General features: G+C 45.7%; 1 protein-coding gene across 2 annotated transcripts in view; it reads left to right on the forward strand.

The window, feature by feature from the left end:
• aldh1a3 (aldehyde dehydrogenase 1 family, member A3) overlaps positions 1–12903 on the forward strand; it is a 604785-nt gene that overhangs the window by 442317 nt on the left and 149565 nt on the right. For both annotated transcript variants that reach the window (XM_078241032.1, XM_078241033.1), the window contains exon 2: positions 6202–6306. In XM_078241032.1, the coding sequence (XP_078097158.1) occupies positions 6202–6306 (105 nt within the window). The remainder of the gene's footprint in view (positions 1–6201; positions 6307–12903) is intronic.

Raw genomic sequence — 12903 nt, forward strand, 5'->3', positions numbered from 1 at the left:
TCTGAGTGGTGGACACATTACTGGAAAAATTCTAAAGTATGGGATTAATTATCATTCAGAAAAGTGCAGATATATCAGACAGTCAGCATGGGTTTGTCAAGGGAAGGTGGCGCCTGGCTAAATTGACTAATAGACTCACCAGTAGAGGATGAGCAGAAATTTCATCCAATTAAATATTGGGAAATCCAACGTCACTGGGCAGAAACTTGTGAAGGTGGCAGGGGTCTCAGAGAGCTGGCGAGATGCCAACATTGCTTCTTTTTGGGAAGGCCCATTGTATCATGTGCCAAGCAGGCCAATGGTGGGCACTTCCCACCGAGAGCTTCCGGCCAAACATCAGTGTGCACAGGGTGATAGGCAAATGGCACTTGTTGGGTTAGCACACTGGCAGCAGAATTTTGCATGACTTCAAGCTTACAGAGTAAAAGTCATGGAGGTTTATTGCATGGTCCAACTTCGGCCCAACTTGTCCATGCTGCCCAGTTTTTTACCATTAAGCTAGTCCCAATTGCCCACGATTGGCCCATATCTCTCTATACCAATCTTACCCATGTAACTGTCTAAATGCTTTTTAAAAGACAAAATTGTACCCGCCTCTACTACTACCTCTGGCAGCTTGTTTCAGACACTCACCACCCTCTGTGTGAAATAATTGCCCCTCTGGACACTTTTGTATCTCTCCCCTCTCACCTTAAACCTATGCCCTCTAGTTTTAGACTCCCCTACCTTTGGGAAAAGATGTTGACTATCTAGCTGATCTATGCCCCTCATTATTTTATAGACCTCTATAAGATCGCCCTTAAGTCTCCTACGCTCCAGGGAAAAATGTCCCAGTCATTCAAACCATCAAGTCCTGGTAGCATCCTAGTAGGAGGAGAATCAGGAATTGAATCTGGAGATATCAAAGGCATGGATCTGGCTTTCAGCAGCTGAAGAGTTGAATCAGGCAAAGTCTTACAGAAAGCGGCAATCTTGAAGATATTGTGGACATGCGGTCAAAAGCTCAACTCACAGTCAGATGTACCTGCAGAGATAGTGGCCTGGATTTTTCTCCCACTCCACGGCATGTTTCACAACGGGATCGCACAGTCTTACCATTGTTAATGTGGTTTCCCATTAAACACACCCATCCCCACCCCAAAACCAGCGGCAGGGCTGCGCCATTGGCGGCACCGTAAGATCCTGCTGGCGTGAACGGTAGCATGATTTCGGCGAGTGGATGGATTGGTTATAACCTCCCAAACTTCTTTAGATTCAGGAAGGGTTCCAGTAGATTGGAAATTAGCAAATGTGACTCCATTATTCAAGAAAGGAGACAGAGAGAAAGTGGGAAACTACAGGCCAGATAATCTAACATCTGTCATAGGGAAATTGCTAGAATCCATTATGAAGGTTTGCTTAGAAAATCATAACATGATCAGTCAGAGTCAACATGTCTCCGTGAAAGGGAAATTATGATTAACTAACTTATCAGAGTTTTGTGAGAAAGTAACAAGAAAGGCAGGTAAAGGGGACCCTGTAGATGTGGTGTACTTAGATTTCCAGGAGGCATTTGATAAGGTACCACATCAAAGATTACTACACAAGATTATGTGGTGTAGGGGGTAAGACATCATCATGGATGAAGTATTGGTTAGCTAACAGGAAGTAGACAGCAGGGATAAATGGGTCTTTTTTGAATTGGCAAACTGCAACCAGTGGAGGGCCACAGGGATCATTGCTGGGTCCTCAGCTATTTATAATCTATATCAATGACTTAGATGAAAGGAGCGAACATTTCATTGCTAAATTTGCTGATGACGCCACGTTAGGTAGGAAAGTAAGTTGTCAAGAGGAGGTAGAGAGTCTGCAGAGGGATACAGACAGGTTAGTGAGTGGGCAAAACATTGACAAAGGAGTATAACGTTGGAAAATGGGAACTTGTCCATTTAGGCAGGAAGAATAGAAACAGTAATATCGAAATGGAGAGAGATCGCAGAACTCTGGTACAGAGGGTTTCGGGCATCCTGGTACATGAATCACAAAAAGTTAGTATGCAGGTTCAGCAAGTGATTAGTAAAGATAGAGATTATGATGAAACAAAAGAAAAAGAGGGTATGATTCTTCAAGTAAGAACCAGGCCTAATACATTGAATGGGGAAGGAAAGTGGAAAATAAAAGGACCCCAAAAATCTATCGCCAGGTAAACAGTAAGTGGGTAGTAAAAGGCAGTGTGGGTCCCATTAGGGACAGAGAGGTTGATATGTGCTTAATGGCACAGAGCAAGGCTGGAATACTTCTAGAATGTTCTTTGTATCAGCGTTTACTAAGCAAGAGGACAAAATGTCAGCGGAAGTGGAGCTAAGAGGAAACGGATGGGGTAAAACATGCCAGGTGGGATGTACTGGAAAGCCTGAATTGCATTAGAGTGAATAAGTCACCTGGTCCCTCGGATTGTATCCCAAATTACTTAGGAATACAAAGAACAAGTAAAATTACAACACAAGAACAAGCCCTTCGGCCCTCCAAGCCTGCACCGACCATGCTGCCTCTCTGAACTAAAAAACCCCTACCCTTCCGGGGACCAGATCCCTCTATTCCCATTCTATTCATGTATTTGTCAAGACGCCCCTTAAAAGTCACTATTGTATCTGCTTGTGGGGGTGCAGTTAGCGATGGCATCTCCAAATCTTCCCCGGATATGGGCGAGCTGCCTGAGGATTTGAGAGTGGCAAATGTGTCATCCTTATTCGAGAAAGGGTGTTAGGATAATGCTAGGAACTGCAGGCAGGTCAGTTTTAAAACACCAGTTAGTAAGTTTTAGGAAAGGGTGGAAAGCTTAACAGGCACTTGGGAAGGTTAGAGTTAATCAAGCAGAGCCAGCAGGGATTTGTCAAAGGCTTGATTTATCAAATGGAATTTTTTGATAAGGTAACAGTTGATGAAGGGGAGGGTCTGTCATGGATGCGGCCTGCATGGATTTGGAGAAAACATTTGCCAAAATACCATAAAAAAGGCCAGTTAACAAAATTGAGGCTTGTGGAATAAGAGGGTCAGTGTCACCTTGGATTACAAAAGTTGGCTTAAAGACAGAAAATAGCAGAGTCCAGTAAATGTTTTTCATACTGGAGGATGATAGACTGCGATATTCTCCAAGGTTCAGTTCTAGAGTTGCTGCAGTTTTTAATATAATTGAATGACTTGGCTATTGAGTAAAATTTTAAAATTTGCCAAAGATTCCAAACTTGGTGGTACAGCAAACAATGAGGATGGTATTAATGAACTAAACGTAAACAGGTTAGCAGAATGGGTACACAATTGACAAGTACAGAGAAATGTGAGGTGTTGTATTACCTCTTTCTGGACTAAGGAGAGGTTGAACACAGAGCTTTCTTGGAGACTTGTTGCTTCAGATCACACATGATATTGCATCACTTCATGTTATGACACACATTAGCATAAATGTATACTTAAATTATTATATTTAACATACTAACAAATACACTATCACAGCATCTGCCTTCCCTTAAATAGAAATCCCATCTAATATAATATTAACATTTATGTGAATGAACAACCCTTATGGGTGGCATGGTGGCACAGTGGTTAGCACTGCTGCCTCACAGCGCCAGGGACCCAGGTTCAATTCCAACCTTGGGTCACTCTCTGTGTGGAGTCGACACGTTCTCCCCATGTCTGTGTGGTTTCCTCCGGTTCCCCCAGTTTCCTCCCACAGTCCAAAGATGTGCAGGTTAGGTGGATTGGCATGGGTAAACTGCCCCTTAGTGCCCTGAGAAGTGTAGATTAGGGAGATTAGCGGGGTAAATATGTGGGGTTACAGGGATAGGGCAGGAGGGATGGGTCTGTGTAAGATGCTCTGTCGGAGAATCGGTGCAGACTCAATGGGCCGAATGGCCTCCTTCTACATTGCAGGGATTCTATGATCTGTTATGGAATATAAGAAAATTGGCAACTATAACACTATTTACATAAAACAAGTATAATAAGAACATTTGCAGATTCCTTTTCAAGGTCTTGTCTGTCTTTGGAACTGGACTGATTCAAACAGAGCTCGGACAAGATATGGGTGTGTCCTCGACCTGGCTATCCTCTCTCTGGAGGATTGTGTTTGGAGGATTGTCCTCAGTTGTCAGTGTGTTTTGGTGTTTCTTCATCTGCAAGATGTACATGGGTAAACACAGGCGATGTTGATTGGTTGTCTCCTCTGGGTGAGATCGAGTCCATTGCAGTATCGCACTGTTTGGTGTTGTCACCTTGTACAACTGCAGTCCTTTGCACACCGTACGCTGAGACCCATGTCAGTTCTTGTTGGGTGCAGCCCCTTCATCTTCTAGCCAACCTTTGGTGGTAGTAATTCTGCATCAGCATGACATCATGTCCTTCTTTCCTTTCACCTTGTTTCCCGTGTACTGAGTTTGGTGAGATGGTAATTTGGGAAACTGGTTCTCACCGATCGAGCAACAGAAACTCAGCAACTGATAGCAAACCTGAGCCTCGGGGCAATATGCAAAGATGCAGCAATACAACTTAGATATCTTGCCTGGTTCCCTGTCCAATTTGAATGAGGATGATTGATGGACCATCACTCACACACGTTCTGGAACAGCATTCCTATGTATTGTGGGCTATTGATTTTTGTCTCACTGGTTCGGTTTAAATCTGAGCATTTACCCATTTGCCTCAATCTCCATTCACACCATTGCTCTCCTGAAAGAGGTCCATTTGCAGTCCTTCTGTTGTGAATTGTTGCTTTCAGCTACTGTTTGCTCTCTGCTGCTGCTGCCACCATGTTATATTATCTCTTTCTAGGTTATTACAAACAATGCTGAAGGATAGGCAGAGAGCTTGACCACACAGCTCTAATGGAGACTTGTTGCTTTAGCTCACCTGTGGATAATTGGCTATGCAATGACCTCCTATGATTTAAGCATAAACATATGTTTATGTTTAAAGATGTGTGTGTTAGGTTGATTGGCCATGCTAAATTGCTCCTTACTGTCAGGGGGTTGGCAGGGTAAATATGTGGGGTTACGGGGATAGGGCCTGGGTGAGATTGCTGTTAGTGCAGGCTCAATGGGCCAAATGGCCTCTTTCCATACTGTAGAGATTCTATGAATATATTTAAATGATTAAATTTATCTACTAACAAATACACTATCACAACAGGCTAGGGAAAGATAATAACTACTCAATGGCGTGATTTTAAAGAGTGTGCAGGGACAGGGAGAGCTGGGGGTTCGTGTCCATTGATTTCTGAAGGTGGAGGATATATGAGCAATTAATCAGCAATGCATCCGGGATCTTGAGCTTCACAAGTATAAGCATTGAGTACAAAAGCAGGGAAGTTATGCTGAACCTTCATAAGACTCTGGTTAGGCTGGGGTCAAGTTCTTCATCATCACATTTTAGGACGATTTTGAGTATCCTACAGAGGATGTGGAGGAGGTTTACCAGAATGGGTCCCGGGATGAGAGAATTTTAGCTCCAAGGTTAGGATGGAGAAGCTGGGGTTGTTCTCCTGGGGGAAAAGGAGATTGAGGGGAGATTTGACCGAGGTTTACAAGATTGTGATAGGTTGTAGTGAAGAAAACCTGCTTCCATTGGTTGATGGTACAAAGACTTCCATTGGCTGATGATATAAATACCAGGGGGCAGAAGTTTTAGCAAGAGATGCAGGCAGAATGTGAGGAGGAACATTTTAAAGCAGTGATTGGTGGTGACCAGGCTATTTTTGAAGTTTGTGGAAGCAGAGATGATAAATGATTCCAATAGGAAACGAGGTGTAGACTTGAGAGAAATAATCTTGCAGCGGATAGAACGGGCGAATGGGGCTGATTGGATAGTTCGACAGAGAGCTAGCATGGAATCAAAGGGCTGAATGGCTTCCATCTGTGCTGTAATGACTATTGCTATAGCATTGGAGGGGTTAATACTCCCAAGCTTTGAAACAATGGCATTGCAGGAGTTAAATATTGTGTTTTTTGAACAATGACACTGCAGGGGGTTAAATCTGGTGGTGGATTTAAACTATGGCATCTTTTCCAACACCAGGAGCTGATGAATCAACCCTGACCAAACTGAAGCCTGTCTGATCATTCCTTATTACTCATCTTTTATCAAACACTTTGCAAACTTTATAACCAATATGATTACAGGGTTAAAATCATTATTCCTGAAGTTATTATGTTTTTTTTCTGTCAGATCTTCATCAACAACGAATGGCACGAATCCGTGAGCAGAAAGAAATTTGCGACATTCAACCCAGCGTCAGGGGAGAGAATCTGTTTTGTGGAGGAAGGAGACAAGGTAACTTGTTCCAAAATGTCTCTTTTTAAAAGCAGACAGGGATTTTATTGTGACAGTTTATTATGAACCCTCAGGCTGGAGGAGAAATGGCAAATGCCCTCCTTTTTGCTGAACAGACAATTTAGCAATTGCTAGATTATCCTCATTCCAGGGGAATATTGAGAGTCATTGCTTGTTTCCTGACTATGTTTTGTGGCGGCAATCTCCACCGAGGCTGCCTGCTTCCCCACTCAAAAACATTCTCTACCCCATGCCATGTGCCTGCCCTGTTCCAATCACCCTGGCTCTGACACAGTCAATAATCTTACAGTGAGAAATCAGCCGAATGTCAGCCATTGCTTTATTCCTGTTTCATTAACACAATCCAGAGTAAGAACAAATCAATCACAACTTTCTCCCCCCAGTCATAGAATCATAGAATCCTTACAGTGCAAAAAGAAATCATTTGGCCCATGGAGTGTGCACCGACTCTCCGAGCCAGCATCCCGCCCAGACCCTCCCCTCAGCCATGGCCAATCCACCAAACCTGCACATCTTTAGAGTGTGGGAGGAAACCGGAGTACCCAGAGGAAACCCACGCAGATATAAAAACATAGAAACATAAAACTACAGCACAAAACAGGCCCTTCGGCTCCACAAGTTGTGCCGAACATATCCCTACCTTTTAGGCCTACCTATAACCCTCCATCCGATTAAGTCCCATGTACTCATCCAGGAGTCTCTTAAAAGACCCTATTGAGTTTGCTTCCACCACCACTGACGGCAGCCGATTCCACCCGCCCACCACCCTCTGTGTGAAAAACTTCCCCCTAACATCTCCCCTGTACCTACACCCCAGCACCTTAAACCTGTGTCCTCTCGTAGCAGCCATTTCCACCCTGGGAAAAAGCCTCTGAGAGTCCACCCGATCTATGCCTCTCAAAATCTTATATACCTCTATTAGGTCTCCTCTCATCCTACGTCTCTCCAAGGAGAAAAGACCGAGCTCCCTCAGCCTATCCTCATAAGGCATGCCACTCAATCCAGGCAACATCCTTGTAAATCTCCTCTGCACCCTTTCAATCTTTTCCACATCCTTCCTATAGTGAGGCGACCAGAACTGAGCACAGTACTCCAAGTGGGGTCTGACGAGGGTCTTATATAGCTGCATCATTATCCCCAGACTCCTAAACTCAATCCCTCAATTGATAAAGGCCAGCACACCATACTCCTTCTTAACCACCTCCTCCACCTGCGGGGCCGATTTTAGAGTCCTATGGACCTGGACCCCAAGGTCCTTCTGATCCTCCACAGTACTAAGAGTCTTTCCCTTTATATTGTACTCCTTCATCCCATTTGACCTGCCAAAATGGACCACTACGCATTTATCTGGGTTGAAGTCCATCTGCCACTTCTCCGCACAGTCTTGCATCCTATCTATGTCCCTCTGTAACTTCTGACATCCCTCCAGACTATCCACAACCCCACCAACCTTCGTGTCGTCGGCAAACTTACCAACCCATCCCTCCACTTCCTCATCCAGGTCATTTATGAAAATGACAAACAGCAAGGGTCCCAGAACAGATCCCTGGGGCACACCACTGGTGACCGACCTCCAGTTAGAAAAAGACCCATCTATACCCACTCTCTGCCTCCTTTGGGCAAGCCAGTTCTGGATCCACAGGGCAGCAGCCCCTTGGATCCCATGCCCTCTCACTTTTTCGAGAAGCCTTGCATGGGGGACCTTATCGAACGCCTTGCTAAAATCCATATAGACCACATCTACCGCTTTCCCTTCGTCAATGTGTTTAGTCACATTTTCGAAGAACTCCACCAGGCTCGTAAGGCACGATCTGCCTTTGACAAAGCCATGCTGAGTATTCTTGAGCATACTAAACCTCTCCAAATGCTCATAAATCTTGTCCCTCAGGATCTTCTCCATCAGCTTACCAACCACTGAGGTTAGACTCATCAGTCGGTAATTTCCTGGGCTATCCCTTCTTGCTATTTCCCCTTCTTGAAAATAGGAACCACATCCGCAATCCTCCAATCCTCCGGCACCTCTCCCGTCTCCATCGACGATGCAAAGATCATCGCCAGAGGCTCTACAATTTCTTCCCTCGTCTCCCACAGTAACCTGGGGTACATCCCATCCAGACCCGGCAACTTATCTATCTTGATGCCATTCAAAGATTCCAGCACAACCTCTTTGTTAAAGTCCACATACTCAATCTTTTCAGTCCACCGCAAGCCCACAGTACATCCACCCATGTCCTTCTCCTCTGTGAAAACCGAGGCAAAATACTCATTAAGCACCTCTGCCATTTCTACTGGTTCCGTACTGATTTTCTCGCCTTCACCTTTTATAGGCCCTATTCCTTCACGTCTCATCCTTTTACTCTTCACATATTTACAGAACGCCTTAGGGTTTTCCTTAATTCTACTTGCCAAGGCCTTCTTGTGACCCCTTCTGGCTCTCCTAATTTCCTTCTTTAGTCCCTTCCTACAAGCCGTATACTCATCTAGATCCCTATCTTTGCCAAGCTCTCTGAACTTTTTGGACGCTTTCCTTTTCTTCTCGACTAGGTCCCGCACAGCTTTCGTGCACCACGGTTCCTTTAACCTACCAACTCCTCCCTGTCTGCTCGGAACATTGTCCTGTCGAACCCTGGAAAGACATTCCTTGAAAAACTGCCACCTCTCTTCAGTAGATTTCCCCGAGAATACCTCCTTCCAATTTACTCCTCTAATTTGCTGCCTTATGTCTTCATATTTCCCCTTACTCCATATAAACGCTTTCCTAGCTTGCTGATCCTCTCTTTTTCCAATGCAAGCATAAAGGAGATAGAGTTATGATCGCTATCCCCAAGATGCTCTCCCACTGAGAGATCTGACACCTGTCCAGGCTCATTGGTCAGTATCAGATCAAGTACAGCCTCTCCTCTTGTAGGCTTGTCCACATGCTGTGTCAGGAAACCCTCCTGAACACACCTAATGAACTCCTCCCCATCCAATCCCCTTACCCCCGGGATATTCCAATCTATGCTTGGGAAATTAAAGTCTCCCATCACAACAACTCTGCTATTATTGCAACTCTCCAGGATCTGTTTCCCTATCTGCTCCTCCACCTCCCTGTCACTATTGGGCAGCCTATAGAAAACTCCCAGCAAAGTGATCGACCCCTTCCCACTCCGAATTTCCACCCACAGAGACTCTGTAGACAATCCCTCCACAGCATACACCTTCTCTACAGCTGTGACACTATCCCTGATCAGCAGTGCCAGTCCACCCCCTCTCTTGCCTCCCTCCCTGTCCTTCCTGAAACATCTGAATCCCGGCACCTGTAGTATCCAGTCCTGTCCCTGAGATATCCAAGTTTCCGTAATGGCCACCACATCACACTTCCAGGCATCGATCCACGCTCTGAGCTCATCCCCTTTATTCACTATACTCCTGGCATTAAAGTAAACACATCTCAATCCTTTGGTCTGAGCTCTCCCCTTCTCTATCCCCCGTCCATCCTCCCTCTTGCACTGTCTATAACACTTCTCCGTTTGCGAGCTAACTTCCTCGCTCCCAGTCACCTCGTCTTGATCCCCTCCCCCCAACCTATCTAGTTTAAACTCTCCCCAGTAGCCTTAGACACCCTTCCTGCCAGGATATTGGTCCCCCTGGGATTCAAGTGCCACCCGTCTTTTGTGTACAGGTCACACCTGCCCCTAAAGAGGTCCCAATGGTCCAGGAACCTGAATCCCTGCCCCCTGCACCAGTCCCTCAGCCACACATTCATCCTCCACCTCACTCCATTCCTGCCCTCACCCTCACGTGGCATAGGCAGCAATCTTGAGATTACTACCTTTGCTTTCGTCCTTCTCAGCTGTCTCCCTAATTCCCTATACTCTCTTTTCATGACCCCTTCCCCCTTCCTTCCCACATCAGCGGTACCAATATGTACCGCTACCTCCGGCTCCTCTCCCTCCCCCCTCAGGATTTCTGGGACTTGCCCAGCGACATCCTGGATCCCGGCCCCAGGGAGGCAGACCACCATCCGAGACTCCCGCCTGCCTCCGCAAAAACGCCTGTCCGACCCCCTTACTGTTGAGTCCCCGATTAACACTGCCTTCCTCCTCTTTTCCCTAGCCCTCTGAGTTACAGGGCTGGACTCCACTCCGGAGACACGGCCACTGCTGCTTCCCCCAGGTGGGCTGTCCCCCCCAGCAGTACTCAGGCAGATGGGGAGAATGTGCAATCTCCACACAGCCAGTCACCCAGGGCCGGAATCGAACCCGGGTACCTGGCGCTGTGAGGTGGCAGTGCTAACCACTGTGCCACCATGCCACCCTAAGTTCTCTATTTTATATCTCTTTCCATGTCAATGTTGAATTTTAGGGGCAGGTCTCCTGACATTGTGTTCCCAGGTGCTGAATGAATCCACACGCATGTGTTATTTACCCTCGGGAGTTGGGGGCAGGCTGGATGTGGGGTCACTGCCTTCCAGAGCAGGCCCAAGGTGGGAACGATTGCAGATGCCAGAGACAGCTGGTTAGGAGAACCCCTCCATTCACTGTGACATCAGCTCGACCTCACCCCTCACTCACCCCCATGCCCCACCATACCCCCATGTCTCCTCCTGCCACAATTCCTGTGCCAGTTAAAATGCCAGCTGCTGGGAATTGTGTGGGAAATGTGAATATACAATCCCCCGTCTCTATGTCCAGCTGCCCAACGCAAGTTTTCAAAACAGCAAAATCAGTCCTTAGACTTTGCTCGACTTTCTGCCTCTGGTTTCCACCCTCTCATTGCGGAGCTGCTGAAATATCGCAGGAATGAATCTTTCTCAATTGTTTCGGCTGCTTCAGAAGTTTGCTTTTTATTTAATCCAGAGGCCAGGAGACTACACAAGTGACATGGTGACATCATAAATAAGATCAGATCAATCTTTAAAATGTTTAACAGCATCAAACTACAAAGGATGCTGCTGAATGAATGACTATGCTGGAATATGCATGCTGGAGTAGTGGTAAAACTGTACTGGTATATATATATCAATGTATTGTCACAAACTATGCGACAGGGTGGCACAGTGGTTAGCACTGCTGCCTCACAGCGCCAGGGACTTGGGTTCGATTCCCAGCTTGGGTGATTTTGTGTGGAGTTTGCACATTCCCCACATGTCTGTGTGGGTTTTCTCCGAGTGCTCCGGTTCCCTCCCACAGTCCAAAGATGTGCAGATTAGGTGCATTGGCCATGGTAAATTGCCACTTAGTGTCCCAAGATGTGTGGATTAGGGGGATTAGCGGGGTAAATATGTGGGGTTACAGAAATAGGCCAGGGTAAGATGCTTTGTCGGAGAGTCGGTGCAGACTCGATGGGCCAAATGGTCTCCTTCTGCACTGTAGGATTTCTATGATTCTATGACATGGCTAAGACTACAATACACTCAGACAATTATATATAGGAACTACTAAAAACACACACAGTCTTTACGTAAAAATTACCCCTTGTTCCAAAATATATATATCTTCGACCCCTGAAATTCTTAAGACTCTCCCATTCCTAAACAACATCCAAATTTTTAAAAATCTACAAATCAAATCCAGGTTATAGTTACCACACAATACAAGACGGACAATCAAGCCTGGGAATGTCTTTTCCTGGCCCAGTGAAGATATTTAAACTGCCTTTGTGAACGTTCCATACCAGCTTGGCTCTAAGACTTCTTGTTTATATAGTCTCTCTGACTCTGAGCTGTAATACTGGCATGTTGGCTGTCAGACATTAAACTGGCCTGTTGGCTGTGAGATGTTAAACTAGCCTGCCTGCTTCTGCAGGTGCTGATAATTATACCATGATTCCCCCCTCTTTATATTTGAGCTGTCTGCAAATCACACAATCTGTAACTCTTGAAATTAGTATCTGTATACCTCTATTGACTGCGTAGTCATCTAGCTAAGCTGTTTCCTGATAATAGCTATTTACACCTGATTTTGTTTGGTTGCCTGCTAATCTCGTTACTGGGAAAGGTCACATCTCATCATCACCTTTGAATGCTGGCTACTGCTGTCGCTAGGCAGATCCATGACAATATGTATGAGGTGGCACGGTAACACAGTGGTTAGCACTGCTGCCTCACAGCTCCAGGGATCTGGGTTCAATTCCGGCCTCAGGTCACTGTTTGTGTGGAGTTTGCATGTTCTGCCTGTGTCTGCATGGGTTTCCGCCGGGTGCTCCAGTTTCCTCCCACAATCCAAAGATGTGCGGCATCAGTTTTTTGGCCATGCTAAATTGCCCCTTAGTGTCAGGGGATAAGCAGGGTAAATATGTGGGGTTACGGGTATAGAGCCTGGGTGGGATTGTGGTTGGTGCAGACTCGATGGGCTGAATGGCCTCCTTCCGTACTGTAGGGATTCTATGGTTCTATGATACTGGTATTTGTATAGCAGTATATGTATACTGGTACCCTGATATATGTATGTGACAATTAAAGACTATATTGCATTTTAATAAACCTGTAAGCCAAGCTCTATGTTGTGTGAGAACCTCATACCCTATTGTCTTCCAGACAACTTGATATTGAGAGATCAGGAGGCAAATATTTAAACTGTGGTCTCTGGTGCT

Source organism: Mustelus asterias, chromosome 24 (assembly GCF_964213995.1).
Source record: "Mustelus asterias chromosome 24, sMusAst1.hap1.1, whole genome shotgun sequence".
NCBI classification, from domain to species: domain Eukaryota; kingdom Metazoa; phylum Chordata; class Chondrichthyes; order Carcharhiniformes; family Triakidae; genus Mustelus; species Mustelus asterias.